Consider the following 20,878-nt stretch of genomic DNA (forward strand, 5'->3'; position numbering starts at 1 on the left):
AAAAAGTTCTAATAAAATTAAACTGAGTGTATTTTTAGCTTCAATAACCATTTTAAGGAATGATATCATTATGTATTTATCAACTAGGCCTACACCTGTTTAGGATTTGTTTTTAAAACATACCTGCCTTTAATAACTCTAATTCAGATATAATTTTACATGGCTGCTTATGTGAAAACTAAAAAGTATAAAATTAAATGTCTGAGATTTGTATTAAACTATGAGCTCATTGAGGCCAGATATCCTTGATCCTTGATTTGAAACCATAAGTCCAGACTTTCACACAATTATTGCATTTGTGTCTTATCACGTGCCTTAACGTCTCAATCACGTTATTTCAATTAGATTCCATAACACCATTCAGATAGTAAATACAATTCGTTTAAGTACAATCGTTAGACTGAAGTGTATGAAAAACATTATTTTTTTTACGCCCAACTATTGATATATTTGATTTTCAAAAAGAGATATAATTGAATTAAGCCTTCGTCACAATTACGTAATAAATTATACTAACAGCTAAAAGGAATGTAACTTATCCCATACGATATGCGTTAGTCCTGGTCACAGTCTGTCGTGTTTAGTGAGAGGTAAGGGTTGTGTAGGAGAAGGATACAGAGGTTCTCCTAGCGAAGGCGGAGGTGAGAACATGGACGGATCACCCCTCAGCACGTTCAGCGCCGCCATCTCCCGCCAGGACTCTATGGATGCTCTGACGTCAGCCTGAGATAACTTGCTGAGTTCTTCGCTCCCTCGGTCCTCGCCGAGGTTTGAGTCTTCGTCGTCCGTCGTCACGTTGATTTCCTCAGACGTTTCCGAAGAAGCGTATCTTCGTTCAGCCTCCGTTGCTGTCTGTGGGAACGCTTTGAACGCGCTGTGTTCGCCTCCCATGTGACGGGGCGCCCATGGTGGGGTCAGAGGTGTCTCCGAGGTGGTGGCGCCCTGACGTCCCTGACTGGTGGCGCTGGTGGCTCCCGCTCTCCTAGATTTGAGCAGGTTCATCCTCTGGTGGCGCCTCCACTTGGCTCGTCTGTTGGAAAACCACACCTGTCAGTCAGACAGATTGAATCAGATGTTGTTTTGGTTTGGGCAAACAGTAAATCAGCTGAGTAAATGTAAACGAGCATTGATTAAACTTAGGCTAGTCGATGTCGTGCATTCCAACTGTGTCGATTGTGTGTTTCATTGATACGACAGACGCGGCTCTACCCGAAATATTTACAATTCAGTGATGACACCTACGAATGGACTTAAGCCTACGAATGAAAAAATAAAGCATCTTCATTATCTTGCACTCACGCTGTGGGTAGGTATTGACCTTAATTTTGTGTTAAAAAAAGAATATCGCGGGAATATATTAAAATACAAACTCAAATCTAGGAACAAATGTCAAATCATGATATACATGTTGTAATGCAGCTTTTTTAATAAAACCAGATCAAATATCCTTTCGGTGAGCCCTAAGTCTTATTTTCAAACCAAGCTGGTAGAGCTAATCACGTTATTATAAATTTTTAGTTTAAAATGTTACTCACCTAACAAAGCTGATTAAATATACACTTATTATTAGAGAAGGAAAGTAAGTTAATGTGACCTACTCCAAGACTACCACAATTCCAAAACGCTTCTTTATTTTATTGCACGTAAAACCCACCTTTTCTCCCACAGTTAAGCTGTTTAGAGGCATCACTGACCATTGGTTAATTGCCATCACTTACAAGGCTACATAGATGTCGCTTAGATCGTTTTATGACAGCCAATTAAAAATAATTGAGTTGTTTCCCTGTCTACGCTTTACGATTGTTCCATCATAAATTCAATAGCTGAACAAGCCGTAGACAATTAATAGGATACTCTATAACGGGGACTTTTGGTTTTTAAGAATCATAATATTTTTTATATTTCTAAATTTACCTCGTTTCATTCTAATAAATTAATAACAATTTAAACGAAAAGTCCTTACTCTTAAGTAAATGATAAGCAGTTAAACGGTGAACTATTAACCGACAATTTTAATTAAAATCCCTTACCCATAAAGCGTTAACTAGTTTTGTTACAATAGTTACAGTAAACGTAATAAAGCGTTTTGAGGTAACTGCAGTAAGTGGAACTGCAATAAATTAAACCTAATAACCTGTTATTTCATATATAAAAAGACACTGAAACATTGTATGTATAAATATTTTTCTTGTTACGGTATCGGTTTATATAGTAAATACTTTTCATGACAAGAGAACCATTGATACGTGTTAACTTAAATTACATTGAAATGAAACGATGGATTGGTGGGATTGGTGAAGTAGCAGTGGACGAAACTGCTGCAGTGAGTTTCTGAGGTTCGGGTTTGGTCAATGTATCTCAGGTCGAGGTGGTTGAAGAAGTCACGAAATGATGAGTGGAAATGGGCTGGGTAGGCTAATCCTGGTCCAGGAAGATTTAAGGCTGTCGCTTTTTTTGGAGGCTTCGAAATAAATATTTAGGGTCTGGGCTGTTAAGAGGAGCGGAGATAATAATAATTTTAACTTACTATACAAGGTAACCTCTAGTTTACCTCACCTGGACTCTGGCCTCGCTGAGGCTGGTCTTGGCAGCTAGTCGCTCTCTCGTCGACACACAAGGGTAGTGACTCTTGTCAAACTCTTTCTCCAGTTCGTCCAGCTGGTCAGGGGAGAAGGTTGTGCGATTCCTCCGGAACTTTGGCTGCTCTGAGCCATCCGCGCTGCTCGCACTCTCGTCGTCTTTGGCGTCAAGGTCTCCTGCATAGAACAGAACTGGTTACTACAGCAACCGATACAGTATACCGCTTACTAACAAACACAAAAGATGCTACTAAATATTGTATCTGGTTGGAATTATTTCCTTACTACTTCTTGGCCCTCCCTGACCAGCACTTTCGAACTTAACCCTGGTCGTAAAGTCACAGTTTTAGTTGCGCTTGATATTTTTTCAGTAGAACAAAAGCCAAACATTGTGATACAACTTAAAATAATGTTCAACTAATATAAACGTTATTTCTAAAACACATGGTACCTTGTACACCACGTTTTTATTCAAACTGGAATTTCCAAAGTATATAGGGGTTCTAGTTTATGTGAATCTTCTAAGAATAAACAAATACGTTTGAAAAATCCTTCCGTCCGTCACAGAGATGTATGAGAACAACTTAAAGCACAAATAATTACACACGATACAAGCTGCAAACGCGTGTTTCGTGTATCGGTAGCCGGAAACTCAGCGCATCCTGCACGCGTCTACCGATCCTATCAGCCGTAACTAAAACACGGTCATACTCTGTCACATTGATGTGTCTACAAGGTGTCCGCAAGCATCGCGGATACCCTAAACTCATAAAAATGCGTTTATAATTAAATGTTAATAAAAATAATGACATAAGATCATTCAAGTTCATTCATATCGGCTGTTTAACAACTTTAAATATGCCATCTCAGGTTAGGCCTTCAAATATGAATGTCGCTGGTTTGATTTCTGGGTTACTGGACACACGCCATTTGTCGTTAGGCTAGCCATTTATTGTTCTATCTAGCAAAAGGTTGACGGTAGCCATACCAGCGTTTCGACCGTTTCCTTACAATCAACGTAAAAAATTTAAATACCGTAGATAACATCAAAACAATAAAGACACAATTGTTGTCTGGGTCTGGTACGGCAGTTGATCGCAGGGTTCTAACCTCACCTACAGTATTCTAAACTCACCACGCCAATCAAGGCTGCGACTCTCTTTACCTAGCCTCAAGTATAAAACTCTTCCGAGCTAGAGCTTGGCATTCTACAATGAGAACTACTCACCGATGAGGCGAGGCATGAGGTCGCCCGGACTGCCCGGTGCCCTGAGTTGTTGTGGAGGCGGCGTAGGGGCGGACCACAGCCCTGGAGGTGGCCAGGGGAAGGAGGCGTAAGGGTGGGCGGCTGGAGGGTGGTACAGCCCGTAGCCTGCCGCCCTCGCGAACTCCGCCGCCGCCCTCTCGGCCGCCCTGTTCCGCAGTATGCGGTTGATACTGCTGACGGAGGGTGCTGTGGCATTGGTGCACACTCCTGTAACAAGAAACAGTCTGTTTTTAACATTTGTCTAGTTTGATAGAAAATATATACACAGTAACTCGAATATTATACACTTTAAGGGAATTGTGTTTAACTCAACTTATTTAAGCATGTCACCTGATTTTTTCGCAGTAGTTATCTAGAATGCGTCCTTTATCTTTTTCCAGAGTTTAAATTATACGTTTCATTTAATAGAATACGAAAATACAGCAGTAATTTTACACTTCGAGAGTGCCGAGCCTTTCTTTAGAGTTCTAACTAACAATACGTTAATTAGTTTTTGGGTTCCGCTTAATGTACCACGGTCATTTGAATATTGCCTTAAATCCATCAAAATTCTACTCGCATGGGAAATTTCAACAAACGATTACGTTTGTGAGAACTGGCGTCTAAATTCTAACCAATAAAGGCATGGTTAAATTTTACAGAAAGCACTTGATTTATTAATTGTAGAAACCATATTGTTTTAACATCGAGTCGGACTGATGGATAAATAGAAACCCTCAAGAGTGACCATGCATTATACCGAAGGTGAAAAAGCTTTTAATTGTTTAAGTAAATCTCAAAAAGTCTACAATAATTAACACATTCTATTTTTAATACGGTTACACTGTAAACGTTTCTCGAAGTTAAAATAGCAGTTTACGCAACGATTGCGTTAAGTGAGTCTTTACGACACGAGTAGAAAATTTAAGGCACGAGCCTTGGCGAGTGCCTTAAAAACTTCTACGAGTGTCGTAAAGACTATTAACGCGAGTTGCGTACACTACTTTACCTACGACCGTTTTTTAATTACTATCAATCTGGATTTAATTACTAACAATCACTACTGATAACTTTTTAGAGAGGTTATGTTTTTGTGTATTGTCATTGCCACTGAAAGTGATGCAACGACTTGTTGTATAATCAGCTGATTTCCTGTAATTACGTGTTTGTTAAACTTCGTTAAATATTACATTGCTAGCAGCATTCTTACCATAAATGATATTGTATCAGGTACAATTCGGCAAATATTTCATTTATTTTTGGACTTCCACTAACTTAGGCTAAGAATACGCGAGTATCAACAGGAACAAGTCGGATCAACAATTAAATTGGTCAACTGATCAGCTGATCAGCTGATTAGTTGACGTTCGAAGCATTAAAATTTTAATTCTTTTCTCTCAATACTTGAACCTCATTAGTCCGTTACCTGTGTTGATATGAGAAAAACTATGCTGATATGAAATGAAACTATGCTGATATGAAATGAAACTATGCTGATATGAAAGTAAACAGCTGTAAAGTGAAACTTTTCAATTCTAAGAACTGGACTGAAATGGCTACTTTCAAAAACGGTCGTAGGTAAATATTATTTTGGAGTCACCAATAACCCAACTATGTATTTAATTTTTTACCTTTTCCAACTGACTGAATAGGAACAATGACACTTCTAGTGACCGTTTTAACCGTTGGTTGTTGCAGATCTAGTATGTTATTTCGGCGCCTGCAGTCGTCTACGGCGCCTATTTTAGAAGGGTTTGCTGTAAACCTGATTACACCTGTTGAAACAGATAACTACTGTCTACTGGGCCATTATCTTGTTAGTTAATTGTGTGCAGATAAAAATGTGTACAACATTTTACTTTACTACTGTCGTGTTTTTACGTGATCTTGTTTTTGTTCAGTTTGGATAATGGTGTTTCTATTTGCGTTGAGAATCGACCCTTGAGATAGTTAAATGGTTGTTTTGTTTTATCATATCTTCGCTCTAAAATAAAGGGGGTACTAATGTGTTTTTCAGCCAATAACATAGTTTAGTTAAAGCTAACACTAGAGCGTTGAAAAATAAACTATTTGGTGTTTTTACTTTTAGGAAAATATTTTAGTCCCATCGAGTTTGTATTTGGCTTCTAATATAAGCCATATGATGGAAAGTTCTAAACAAAAGGTAGACTGAACCAATTTAAATTACAGAAATAGTTGTTTAGCCTCCGGATTACTGTATTATACTTAAAATGGTTTACAATACCTGCATATAGTAATCCTTTGTTGCTGATTTAGGCAACTAGTTTCGGTTCTTGTTTTGAACCATCTTCAGGCCTCAAGGTGTCAAGTGATCACTTCATTCGAAGGTCGTTAACAGAGTTCAATAAATAAAACATATACAAAACACACATATACACATGTACATAAACAACATATACACATGTACATAAACAACATATACGCGGAACGGACACACATTACAAAAAACACGAAAAACACGAAGGGACCTTGACAATCGATCGTGACCGGGCTGAGGTAAAGTCAATGTCCCTTCGTGTTTTTCGTGTTTTTTGTAATGTGTGTCCGTTCCGTGTATATGTTGTTTATGTACATGTGTATATGTTGTTTATGTACATGTGTATATGTTGTTTATGTACATGTGTATATGTTGTTTATGTACATGTGTATATGTGTGTTTTGTATATGTTTTATTTATTGAACTCTGTTAACGACCTTCGAATGAAGTGATCACTTGACACCTTGAGGCCTGAAGATGGTTCAAAACAAGAACCGAAACTAGTTGCCTAAATCAGCAACAAAGGATTACTATATGCAGGTATTGTAAACCATTTTAAGTTAAATTACAGCTTAGAATTGTTGTAAAAAACTATGATTTATTTATTTTCTCTCGGAATATTATATTGTTGTCCGACAGTTATTATCACCAAGTAAAGTATGGAATTACATGTTTGTTTTTAGGGTAGGACAAAAATGCTAGAGTAAATCCACGACATAATTACGAGTATTTGTCGCACTTTTCCTCACTAAAAATGTCGTTGTCAACTCATGTCATTAAAATTCAAAGACCATAATAAGGATAACTCGAGAAAACTGATAGTTCCGCATAAATGACAATTTGATCCAAAAACTTTCAATTATCCTACTCAAACGATAACTACTAACATATTTTAAGAAGCTGGTGAACCCAGGATTGAACAATTGTTATAGGAAAGATACATACACCTGGTGTTAGTCAACCAAAACATTATACCAAACTTTACAGAAATCATTTAATTAGAAATCATCTCAGAGAAGGTATAAAAGGTAAGTTGAAACAATGCACATCACAACAATATGACTTGCACCGACGAATGAATGAGTCTGTAACACTATTGTAACTGGTTACACCTTCACTCATTTCCGTTCTTTTGTTTATGTTTTAGTCTCACCGGTTTCTGGGTGGGCATTGTTAAACTGCCTATAAAAGTATAAACACCCAAAGTGGGTTTAAATTAGATGCCTTTCTATGTCCTTCAGAAATATGTACTTTCCATAAGTAGTTAAAAAGAAAGTTAGGATATTTTGAAAATAAAATATTTCTTCGGAAAAATCAGCAATTGTTTGATTACGATATTGGGTTAATTTATAGATGTTTCATTTACATCTAACTGTACTTTCTTTACTAACACCAATATGACTCAATAATCAAATACTAATATATCAATTATTTTTAAATTTTAAAACTTTCTAACTACATTTTTTCAAAATACACGAAAAAAACTAAAAAAATTCATTTTGGTTATAAAAAACATGTAGCACGTTAGTTTATTTTACAATAAAACCTAGTCTAACAATGTATCAACTTTGACTTAACTTATTCAGCTTATTTTATGCATGTAGTAACTTAGACAAATGATTGTCTGTGGTAGTAGATTGTACCACACATAACAGACTATTAATTATTGGTTCTATAGTTTGTGGTTGTACGCTAATCCCCACCAGTGTGAGCCATATTGTGGTGAGAATAGGTGATTCAAATAGTTTTTAGTTATTTAGTTTATTCAATTGTTCAGTATAAGAACCCTCGAAAGTCATTTCCCGTAAAAAATATATTAATTTGGCAAAAGATTTATGTTATCATACATACATGTAAAACGTATATGGTAAATAATAAAATGTACTGTTGGATTATGGTTTATTGGTGAAAATAAAACGTTTTGTTAAGTAAAGTACGATGTATATGTAGTTTTCATGTACAAAAGTGCAAATTTTGCGTTGTTAATCCTCACGAGTTACTAACATTTATTTTGAATTAGAATTAGTTTCAAATAAAAAACCTGGGGACCGAGCCATGGCTCGGTGTAGTTCATTTATTTTTTTAAAACAATATAAAGGAAACTCGCGTTTTTTACAACTAATTTTGTCTTTTATTATTTAAGTTTTAGTTGAATTTCAATTTATTATGATTGAAATGTACAACACATCAATTTATTTAATAGTCGGTGGTAAAAGTCACTCGTTTGTTGTAGATTAATAGCCTACTAGTGTACATGTTGCTCGAATTCGAGCAATTACAAAGTATTACAGGAGTTATTTCAGATTGAATAACAGTCTTACAATGAGTCTTTTACAATGAGTTTAAAAGAGTCAACTCAAATATTACCGTTGTGTAACTCAGACCCTGTTTATCTTCGTTATTGATAAACCTAAAGCATTCCGGACGGTTCTCTCCTTCTCAAAAAGCCTCGCTGTACAGGCAACACAGGTCATTAATAGAGGGCCAATTGAGAACGAAAAGTCGTTTTGGGGTAGTGTTAGGGCGCATTTGTAACCAAATAGTTGAAGTTGTCCAGGTTCAGGTTCGGACTGTGATGAGTTAAGCCTATTACGCGCCACTGTTCTGTAGCTGCGGTCGTTATCACGATTGCGCCTCCTGTCTATGTTTCGTTGTCGTTGCGTCGGAGACATTTAAAAGAAATAAACAACAAATAATAAACAAATTATAGCTACACAAAACAACGATAAATGCACAAATTTAAGTTACAATCATGCTAACACAATCCATCATAGCGACACAAAACAACGATAAATACACAAATTTAAGATACAACCATACTAACACGATCCGTCTTGGGGGTTATGTTTACACAAACTCAAATAGTAAATAAATGTACTCAATGTGTTTCATTGATTTTAAAAGTAAATAACAGCAATAAAATTATACAGCTGATCAAAATGTAAACAATTATGTTCTTCATAAGGATAACATGGGAACTTTCAAAGCCACTGGGGCAGAGCCCAAGGGACTTTTTCAAAAATGTAAGGTCAGTTTGCAAATCTACGCGACACGCTCTTTCCAATGAGACGTCAATGGATAAAATTGGTTAAGAAATGGCGGAGGAGTTCAACCGACAAACTTTCGTGTAGCGTATTAATTATATAGATACTGGCATAAACATTGTTTTGACAATTTGTTTAAATGAAAACAGCTGATTGAAATTTTTGCTTAGATTCTAATCTACAAAAATAAAATATTATATTATTAAATATTTACTTCACTGTTAAATCCAAAGTTTGCTAAAAATTGCTTAGTAGTACGGGGATTAAGTTTTGGTAGGAGAGAGCTAAGTAAAATAATCCGAATTTCATCGAAACTACTTTCACCTAAATCGAGTAATCTTTGCTCGAAATAGTAACAACTGATGTCTTTCCCTTGTACTGTATTTTGTGGATGGCTTGTTATAAACACATATTATAAGTCTTTTGATGAATTTGTCCTTGCTATTTTGTTCAACAAACATGGTAGCTTGGCAACCCATAAGACCAATGTTAAAAATATTTGAATTTCAATTAATTGTTTTCATAATTAGATTTAGTTGGCAGTTTTTACTGCAGTTAACACATTTTAGGCCAGAAATAAATTACAAAATATGAAGGAAATCGTCGAAGCTGTTTACAAGATTGTTGTACAAGCATGCAAACAACAATCAAACATTGCTTATATAAGAGTATAACAATAGAAATATATACAGACTGTCCCAAAAGTCCCGGACCGGTTTAATATTTTCTAAACAACAACAGATAAATCAATAAGATTTGGTACACAAACACCACACCTAAAAATCTACTTTTTTAAGGAAATATCAATTTTCTGTCATATTATGGGGACGTCCCGCAAGGAGTCAGAAGGAAATCTTAAATAGGAGCATAGGTCAATATGCACATCAAATGAAAGGTCTTTTTTAGTAGAATACAATGCCGCAAACCGCACTTCAAAAGGTTGATCCTGCGCAAAATGGCGGCCGTTCAAAGATTTCTTAAATCAGCCATTTATAATCTTTGAACGACTGCCATTTTTTACCCAGGCGTTCTTTTGAGCTTTGAGTTCAAATTTGCGGCATTATATTCTGCTAGTAAAGACCTTTAATTTGATGTAATTAATTCAAGCTCAAAAGAACGCCTGGGTAAAAAATGGCAGTCGTTCAATCAGAAATCTTTGAACGGCAGTAGGGTACGCTGTACTTTAGGCCACCAATCAGAGAGCAGCATTTCATCCCCACCCCTCCCCCTAGGCCACGCCCCCTTTTATCCCACGTGGTCGCCCTCTGGTGTCCCACGTGGTCTAACCTCACTTTTATTTTCGCGCCAAACATCTAACCTCACTTTCGCGCCAAACGAAAAAACACCTTCCCGCCAAGTAACATAACCTCACTTTCACGCCAAACGAAAAAAATCACCTTCCCGCCAAGTGACATAACCTCACTTTTGCGCCAAACGAAAAAAATCACCTTCCCGCCAAGTGACATAACCTCACTTTTGCGCCAGACAAAAAAACCTCACCTTCTCGCCAAACGAAAAAACTTCCCTCCATGTCCCTAGCAAATAGTATATAGAAAACTTGTTGTGCACCCTTTAGGACAGGGTTTGGGACTGTCCGAGTGTCTGAAGGACACCCCCAGGTTCAGGTATTATATCGTATCGTACTTGTATCCAGAGGAACTGGCTTAGTATTATACCATATAATACCCCCCTCCCTTATTTTGAGGGTGCACTTGGAATTGAAAACGCAGTTATAATGTTACAAATATTTATTCTATAAGACACATTACTAATTTATAAAGAATTGAGTGAAGTGTTAAAACTACTGAGCACTACTACTACTACTGAACTACATGCTAAAAACTAATGTTTATAAATAAGCACATTTGGGGAATTCCCCACCATCCCCGTACATTTAACACTATATAATTTAGAGTTTGTGAAAAATTCTAGGTCCTCGTCTGTGAGGAGGCTGGTGAACCTCGAGGGTAAAAATGTCACCCTCTCCTCGCCGGCAGATGTGGTGATGTGTAGTACAATCACCATGGTTCCAAATCTCGTGTTGATTCGTCTAGCAGATTGAATTTTCGCCGGCTCGGTCAGATCTTTGATGGGGACTTTCAAAGGGGAAGAGAGCACCTCGCAAGACGACAGCTTTGTAGAAAGATCCATCTAAAACCATATAATATTGTCGTAATAATATTGTCTGGATAGCCGAGTGGTTATAGTGTTTGCCTTCAAATCTGGAGGTTGCTGGTTCGATCCCTAGTCGATCCCTAAAAACTATGGGAACTATGTAAATATGATAGCAAAGAGGACCTATGCTGTTATTTTTATACTACAAGCTACATTAGTAAACTACAGCAGCGATATTTACCTTGTTGTAGGGGATGTGGAGAGTGTCTACCCCTCGGCAGATGCCTCTGGTTTTATACCGGGGTAGTGGGGAGCGCAAGGGCGGGGCTTAGAAAAATAATTCTTTCCTGCCGAGGACGGCCTTTCTACAGAATGGACACCTAACAATACGATTAGCACAATTTTTACAAAGAGTGTGCCAGCAAGTCATTAATACTATAGTCGGTAGATTTTCAAAACAAATACGACAACTGATTGTTCCTGCAGAGGGTAACTCTTCATTAGAACTGGTATCGCTATCGATATCTCTGGTTCTGTTTATTCGCTCTCCAGTGGAAACTAGTATTGCTTCCAACGAGTCGCGGATGTCTTCCCAAATTGCGGGGGCTATACGGATCATTTCTGGGACATTTGTATCCTCCATAAAGTGGTTAGTTAGCCATAGTGTGTCCTGCAATTCCACTCTGACAGTCTGTACTACTGTCAAGATGTCAATTAGATCGTAACCTTCCGGTCGGCTACCACTCCATCTTTGTAAAAAGTCGGCCAGCCTAAACTCTCGAATTTGTTGACGATCGGCTTCAACTTGGCATGATACACACCGAGCAGCAGACCGTCGCATCTGGAAACATAGGTAAGTGTTTATTGTATGCCTAAATGTATACTTATATGTATTTTCCCCAATCCCGATCTCCTTACCCTAGTTCTTCCTGTTGAGGTTGATGGTTCAGGGTGAGCTCGCATCCATTGTGGAAGGACTCTTGGCACCCCTAAAGATGTTGATGGTTGGGGTTCTTGAGATCTTTGTACAGGGGTCAATGTAGTGTAGACTGGTGGAGGCTGGTCCAAGCTCACGCGTGAATTATTAGCCGCATCCTCGGCTTCCACAAGAGCTCTGTCAATCGGAGATGTACGGTCTTCAGCCATCTAAATAATAACATAGACATGTTGTAAATGCAGCTTAAATGGTGGATAAAAGTTTAACAAAAATCATACAAATAAACCCACCGCTTGGATAACGGATGTAGCTCGCTCGTCACTTAAAAAGGTTGTACTTGTTAAAATATAATTTCTGTCTCTTGTCCTAGGAGGGGATTCTTCCTGAAAAGAAACTCAAATCAGTTTACATTTTAATGTGTGTTTTGTTTAGTACTTTATGTTACTAGTACTTACTCTTGGACGTTTTTCTGGAGCAGCGTCAGAAGAGGACACTAGCATCAGTAGGAAAACACACACGTTGACAGGAGCCATGGCTTTGAGAAGCTTGCACGTGTTTTGTGCTTAAATAGGCACCCTTGTTCTAAATATAAAATCACAAGGGGAGATCCCCCCTTTAGGTACTTTTGACAGGAGGGAGAGAACCCTCCAGGTACTTCCGCCGCGTGGACTATGGAGTACGGACAGTGTTTAGTGAAATTCTGGTACTATCCGATATTCAATAGATTCATTTGCTGCAGAGTGTGTAATTCATTTTTGATTGATGGTGCTGATGAAGAATGTGGTTGGTTCGTTACAAATATCTGTGATTTGGACTTTGACAAACTCAAATGTTTTGTTTGTGGAGAGATTCTACCTGTTCTTTGGAGTTTAGACAAGTGACCCAGTTTCCACACCACGGTAAGCTGTTAGGCTAGGCCGTAGGGTCCCAGCGCGTTCTTTTTGTTAACCCAGAGCTTCACCAAGAGTCCTAACCTCTGGGGTAGGCTGCCCCAACCATCGCAGCCTACGGTGATGGCCACTCCATAACTGATTTGCCACCTCCCAATTTTTGGTCCTTTGACAAATGTAAAGGGTTATTTACTCAGTGAAGCCTTTCAATTAACCCTTTTTGCCACTGACAAAGGATATTTTACTTTTATATGTTTTTTTTTGTCTCTGTCAACCTGTTCATTTTAAAAGTCATCAGGCCATTTACTAGGCGAACCGTTCATTTTAGCCTACGACATTTTATTTACTAAGAATGACAGAGATTTTTTTAATTTTTTGTTATTTTTTTGTCAGATTATAGTCCGAGGTGAGAGGGAAATTAGGTGACATGGAGGATAACGCAATGTTTTACGATTTTTAGGCCAACCTCCGTACCAGCCCCTGGACTTATGGGTTTTAAGCCTGCCTGTTGGGCGAGTACACATACTCACACACACACACTCACACATAGGGAGGATAACGCAATGTTTTACGATTTTTAGGCCAACCTCCGTACCAGCCCCTGGACTTATGGGTTTTAAGCCTGCCTGTTGGGCGAGTACACATACTCACATACACACAAGGAAACACCTCGAACTATAATCCGTTTTTTAATAAGGAACATCTCTATCCATGTACATTAAATGATTATCTACAAAATTACTACTTACATCTTGATATAAGACTACATTATCCCAATCTACTTTATTTGCAAAGTCGTGGATAAAAGATTCCGACAACTTTTGATATTTACATACAATACTCCAACATCCGTCAAAGTTTACAGCCATTTCCCGAAGAAAGTATTCGGGGAATTTCTGGCGCTTTAAAATTGGAGCCCAGTTCACTCTGTGAAAGTATATTCTGAGCATTTCAATGGAAAAATCATAATGGGACGATAAAATTTCCCAATCTAAAAATCTACTAAATTTCATGACAAATTTGTCTGTTAGAACCCCGTGGGGCTCTTTGCTCTCCTGAGACAACAGTGACCAGGCGTTCTCCATCTCCAAGCTCATACTGACCGGTTTCATGGAGGGAAAGGTTTAAGTAGTACTGTAGAGTGTAGGCTGCGCTGAAAGCGCACCTTTTATGGTCACCGGTGACACAGCTTATTCCTGGTATGCAGAAATTGTAAATGGGCGGGCCAGAGATTTCCCGTACGTTGGGATGAAACCCTCGCAAAAACTCTGCCTTTTCCCTACCTTTTGTGTAAATAATTTTAAAAGGAATGCAAAGTGCTGTAATTAAACCTTCATTGTATGGTACAGACCCTTCATTCCAACGGATACCGTGATGCCGAGTTAACCAGCGAGCGGTTCTTTGCATTTTATCATTTAAATTTGTGATACTATAAGGTGGTTTGAAAATAATTTGGCAGTTCAAAGAGCCGCCGACAACGGCCAACTCTTTAATTATAAATTTGTTATCATTATCTGTGAAGGCTTGAAACTCAACTACTGCAAACGCCATTTGGCCACCTTTTGTACAGTGATATCTCGTTAAACAAACGTTCGGCTATTAAAGTAGGCAACTGATCTGTACACTCGTTCACACCGGAAAGGACTTGATTGATACACTCTTTGATTAAATCGTCCCGGTAAAAAAGCTCCCTAAGTGAAATGTAAATTAGAGGGAGGTTATTAATAAACATGCACCATTCATTCTGGTTGAGAGTTATAGAGTGCTCGCCGTCAGAGACGTAAGCATACTGATGCCCAAAGACCATGTTTACCCTAATATCCTCCCCCGTATCTACTTTGAACGAGTATTGGTTCTTACCCTCGAGTGCAAGGGTGACGTCATTAAAGTGAGTTGCGAGCTGACAAAATGCATCGTATGACCAATAAACACAACCTTTTCTGCCTTTAAATAATATTCCGAGCCCTCTATTTAGAAAAATCCCCGTCACGACACATTTTGTTAGGTCATTATCCAAATGATAGTCTGATTTCAAGAAAACCCCGGTTAGTAAATTTATAGGTTCTTTGCTCTTGGGAATGAGCATCGGCTCTATACTTACATCCGCTCCCTGCGACGTCATCGCTCATACTAAATTTTCTTTAAACGGTTACTTTATTAACAGTACCTGTCAGTAATGAATATGTCATGTGAGTATCATGTAAAAGTAAACAGTACGCGGACGTATTTGCTGTAAAGGCTGTACTGGACTCAAACTCTACTCGCACATCAATAGGGCCTGATTTTATCGAATCATTTTGCTTTGAACAGTCAATAACGTACAGGGGTGCTTTGTCTTTGTATTTTTCTTTGTCCACTGCTGGATAGCTTTGTTTCCCGTAGTACGAAGAATGGAAACGGAAAAACATTTCATAGAAGATAGACCAATCACCGTGAATGTTATCATATGGATAGTACTGCGAATTTAAATAAACTTTAATATTTTTTAGATCGCAAGCATCAAAACATGACATGTCCTTTTTTATATCATTTTTGCGACTAGTCTGAAATCCTACTATTACGTAACGGGGTTTTTCAAGCTGACTGGAGGTCTTTACAGTCCACGATTGTAAAGTGGTCTGTGGTACTGATGGATACTCGTGTAGTTCCCACGATCTAAACGGTAAATGTACCTTTGTATCTTTTTCAATCATCTTTAGTAGTTTCAAACGGTAAGGATCAGATACGGTAACGTGTGGCACCCTCCAGTATACCCCTGTAATTTCTAAAACTACTTCAGCAGCATTTGTACTGTGCACTGCGTTTAAATCGGTCGATGACCGCAAAAGAATCAATTCTTGTCTGACATTAGCAATTACACGCTTATAGTCCTCGGCAAAACCCAGCAACATGTGCAAAGGAACACTGAATGAAAACTCTGTAATTTTCTCCGTTTTCCCAGAACCTAACCAACAAGCGTTTTTTAAACTTTCCAGTTCACCCTGTTGTACCGATAACAGGTTTTTAATGGTGGTTGTTATACCTACATTTTTTATTCGATCGACCTCGACACCCCCGATTTCATATCTAATATCGTCAAAAAGAAACGCCACAGCATTATTGACAAAATGAACTTCTGCAGCGGTTCCATCCTGTTTCTTTCCGCTAACTCTGCCCACGATATGGAGAGTACTGTCAAACGGTGCAGTTATTATGTCCTGTTGACTGATTGGTATACGTATTTCATCGTTATTCTTAAAGGTCGATGAAGCGTACGGTTTATGAGTGTGAAACTCAATACCTGTGATTACATCACTGTACTCTGCTTTATTTTCTATGTCCAGCATTTTGAACTTTAAATCCTAATGAACGCAAAAACTTTGTGTTGGTTGATGTTAACCGTACAATGTCTTGACGCTTACTGATGGGTAAAGATTTTGTGACCTCCCTAAATACCAAACCCATTTTTCCTCCTTATATGCAGTCTGATGGATATATTTTCGTTTCTCAAGTTGATTCTCTCACCGTTTTGATCTTTGAGAGTGATTGTAACGTTGTTTATCCTCTTGACGTTCACAGGCAAATAAATGATTGTGTTGGGTACCTCCACTATTTTATAGCCCGGACCCACGTTTGGGTAGAACTCGTGTATAACATGGCCCTCAGCTCCATTGTCATACGAGCCTCGAACTATATTACACTCTACGCGTATTACGTTTACATTAATGATGCTTACTGTTCTGTCGGAAGCGTGTTTTTCACCTGCTTTCAAAGTTTTACTATCAAAACCCAGTAGTGGAGCAAGCGTGTTACTTTGTGTAAAATCAATAGCTTGGCTACACTTTATTTCCGATTTTAGCGTATTGTTATTTGCTTTTAATTCCAATTCCACATCCTTCCCTACTTTTTCTTTTAGAGCAGTTTCTAAATCTTCAATCTCATATGCCCCTTCAGCTATTTCAATCATTTTACCATCGCCGTAATAAAATTTGTTATTTTTACCCGCTTCAATATTGGGGATCGAGTGAAACGTCATCAAGTCTATAAGACCAATCTCCCATTCTCCTTCACTAACGTCAACAGATGGGAAGTAATCTTTTGAAACATAGGAACCCCTTCCACTCAAGCTAAACATTGTCGAGAAACTGTAAGCACAAGTGTCCGCATACAACTGAATTGAAATTTTGCTTCCGCTCGTAGTTATAGTAAATGTCGCAGCTACCAAAATACTGTAAAAGTTCACGTGGTGGCTTGAGATTACCAAAACTATCGAAATAGTACACGATATCTTTTACCTTTTTATAACACACCCAGTGAGTACCGTTGCCGAAACTAGAATCCAAGTTTACAATAGCCGATTCATTTTCTTTTGGTGCGCTAGGTAGAGTGTCTCTCATATAAACTCCTCTAAAGTGTGGTATACGTAGTTCTTTTGCATAGTGTAATAAATCATAATTTGTCAAAGGCCTTATCGGGATCGAGCTTTTTTTTTACCAACTCTTTTCTTTGTCTTTTTCTTACCGGCCCCTTGTTTTGGGTAAGGTCTTAGGTACAAACCTTTACCCTTTGGGTACGGTCTAAGGTACAACCCGTTTCCCTTGGTGGGAGATTTACGCTTAACTGGGCTTTTCTTCTTCTTTTTACCACCCCCTAACTTTGTTTTAGTCTTCATGGCTGTAGTAACAGCCCAAGCAGCTGCTTTTTCAGCCAAAGATGCGTCTGAGGATTTAAATCGTCGCCACGCGCGCTCGGCCAATTCAGCATCGGCCTGCCGTCTGTTCTCGGAATCTTTGTATTGCGAGTACGCAATGTCGTGCTGTTTGCAAGCTTCGTCTAATCCGTTGATTCCCTTGTCACCTCTAGCTAATCTTTTGGCTAATTTTGTACCTGGCCCACAGTAATTATAACCAGGTAAGTGAGCTTCAAATGGTAACAAATCTACAGCCTTGTTTACAACGGAGGATATAATACCTCTTCCTGTGACTGCTCGTCTGCGTCTAACCGATGTTTTCCTCTTCCCTGCCATTTTATAACTGATGACTGATACGTACTATAATGTTTTAAATAGGTCATCCCATGTAGACTGCTCCCGGACAACCTGTGTATTCCAATCTTCAAAACTAGGGTAACTAGCCCTCCCCCTGTTTATCTGTTTGTACAGTGTATAGGCCAGATCTGCCACCACTTCCTTGACGTATTCTTTATTTACAGCATCGTTTAACCATCGTGGTTTACCTACGTTTGTCAGCCGTTTACTTTTAACGTCCCAATGTTTATCTTTATCGGGTAAAATTGAATTATTTTGTAGATATTGCAAGGTAACTGCATCGTGAATGTGGGAAGGATCGGAGACCTGTCCTAACCGTTTATTCTTGAAATTCCATGCTAGTCCGCCTTGTAAAGGTGTGTGATTGTCCAAGTATTGTTTATTTACGGCATCTCCCCCTTTACTGGGGGGTGCTACATTCTGAATAACTGTATTTTTAACATCAAAAGCTCCATTTTTATTTTTTTGCAACGTGTTTTTATTGAAATACTCGAGATTTACAGCGTCTTTGTTGCCAACTGGGGAGGCAACATTCTGTATGATCAACTGTTTTGCATCAAAAGACCCCACACCTCGTGTTATAGTGTTTTCCTTGAGAAATGATAGGTTAACGGCATCTCCATCCGCCTTTGGTGGAGCAACATCTTGCAGCCGGTAATGGTGTATCGAGTATGCTGTGGCGTCAGAGAACTTAAGCGGGGTATGAAGATCCATATATTGTTTTGTTACCGCATCTTTAACATCAACTGGATCAGCTATATTACATACACGTGTGTTTTGAGCATCAAAATGACCACTTTGCAGTGTCATACAGTTTAAAAGTGAATTCGCATGCGATCTAAAATTCATCGCATCAAGATTGTCTTTTGGATCGTCGACATTGCACAGACGTTTACCTTGCATATCGTAGCTACCATCCTGTGACAATGCAAAGCCTACGCCTTTGGGTCCAACAAGACCCTTCTCCTTCTTAGTATAACGTCCAAACTTGTCTATGCCCATCGTGAGACTGACTTGTATCGACTGTTTCCGCTACCTTTTATGTATCCTGCTTCGTGCAGTTCCTCTACAATGTTTACAATCTCGTTACCGTGTGAAGTATTTCCCGTTTCAGCTGATGCTACCAACAGTTTTAGTCTATCGACCAACTCGTTGGGATTATCCCAATGCACTATATCGCGAGACTTTGTACTTTTCCACGACATTCCTCTACCCTGTCTGACGGGAAACAGATCTTTGATCACATGTCTGTATTTCAAACTACTATCACGTCTGATTTGATTGTCAAAATTATAACCCTTTTTGTGAGCATTTGACGCAATCAATATACTTTTGTACGCATTTAGATCGTCCTCTGCATACACATCGCTGTTTGGCAGTCTTTTAAATATAAGCTCATAGAGCCCCTCGGAAGGTGGGTATCTCGTGTTGTTAACAATAATGGTACCGTCAGTGTCAAATTCCATCACCTTGTTTCCAATCATTAAAGTTTTTCCTCTTTCGTCAAACCTTGGACCATAGTCGTGGTCAATAGTTCTATGTTTTCCACCGGCGTCTCGTATAAACTGGGTCATGTATTTTCTAGTTAACGGGTTCTCAAACTGCTCTTCAATGTACTTAGATGCTGTTTGAAAGCCTAATGGAGACGAAACAACCTCTTCCAATTGACTAGTTTCAGCTCTAGGTGTTGATATGGCTTCTGGTTTAAACGGTTGTCCAATGTAATCATCGTCATCACTCTCATAGTCCATTGGCTCTTCTTTAGAGGGCTGTTCAATTTTAACATCTGTTTTTGGTTCGCCTTTTTTTAGTTCTCTAATTAACGGTTTGTATTGCTGCTCCAGCAGTTTTTCACTCTCCACACTACCATCTTTAAACTGTCTAAATTTACGCCTAACTGCTTCTTTCAACTCTGCTATTTGCAGAGTGAGATGTTTATTCTTCCGCATCATCTTTGATAATGAGCCTGAAACACCACAGCTAGCCTCTTAAGGCAATTCAATCTGCCGAAAAAATAGTGCACGTTTCTTATGTTTACGTAGGTAGTGCACCACTTCTTTCAAAGATATGCCCGAGGTAATATCTATATCTCGGTAGTATCTCTTTGTCACCAGATCAAATTGCGGAATAGTGTACCTTTTTGACCAATTCCGAAAAACAAACGTTCTTTTCCAATTATCTCTCCATTGTGGTATTTCCGCTACGGTATACCGCTCACTAACGTCACTTTTTTCCATATACCTCTGCAAAAAAGACATTGGACGCTTCATCTCATTGTGGTGTAACAGAAACGAGTTCAATAACCAAAATTCACTTGGATTCGCTCCAGTGAACTCACGCCATTGGTCAAACAGTTGACGATCAGTTATCGTATACACGCCATTATTGAAACTTATTCCAAAACTTTCGCTATATTGTTGTAAAGTTGGCAACGCAGCCTTTAGAAATTCTGTTGTAAACAGTCCTTGGCACAAGTTGTTTACCCCGGCATAAGGTTTACCACGAGATCTCGGTAATCCCGGAGGTACCGGACCATATGCTACATTATAACTCACATCGATATGGCATTTCGACGCCATCGCAGTTTTATAAATCGTCAGAGGTGATCTTATTGGTAGAGTCCGTTCAGTCAATACTATACATCTTGCTGCATAGGGAATATTGCAACCATATTCGAGCATTCGGAGGTAGATCTGGGTAAAGTTTATGCTACCATGAAGGTTGCGCAATGGTAAAACCTTACCAAAAATATCCGGAAACGGT

General features: G+C 38.6%; 1 protein-coding gene across 1 annotated transcript in view; it reads right to left on the reverse strand.

Moving 5' to 3' along the window:
- Nucleotides 1-500: 500 nt before the first annotated feature.
- The window catches only part of LOC128990349 (paired box protein Pax-6-like), a 72,424-nt gene continuing 52,046 nt past the window's right edge, over nucleotides 501-20,878 (reverse strand). Inside the window, exons 4-6 of the mRNA XM_054412692.1 lie at nucleotides 3,808-4,053; nucleotides 2,557-2,753; nucleotides 501-1,047 (exon numbers count right to left, since the gene is read on the reverse strand). Of these exons, the coding sequence (XP_054268667.1) occupies nucleotides 565-1,047; nucleotides 2,557-2,753; nucleotides 3,808-4,053 (926 nt within the window). The 3' untranslated portion in view covers nucleotides 501-564. The remainder of the gene's footprint in view (nucleotides 1,048-2,556; nucleotides 2,754-3,807; nucleotides 4,054-20,878) is intronic.

Source organism: Macrosteles quadrilineatus, unplaced genomic scaffold, assembly GCF_028750875.1.
Source record: "Macrosteles quadrilineatus isolate MER2022 unplaced genomic scaffold, UCM_ALF_1.0 Scaffold_3__2_contigs__length_128488019, whole genome shotgun sequence".
NCBI lineage: Eukaryota > Metazoa > Arthropoda > Insecta > Hemiptera > Cicadellidae > Macrosteles > Macrosteles quadrilineatus.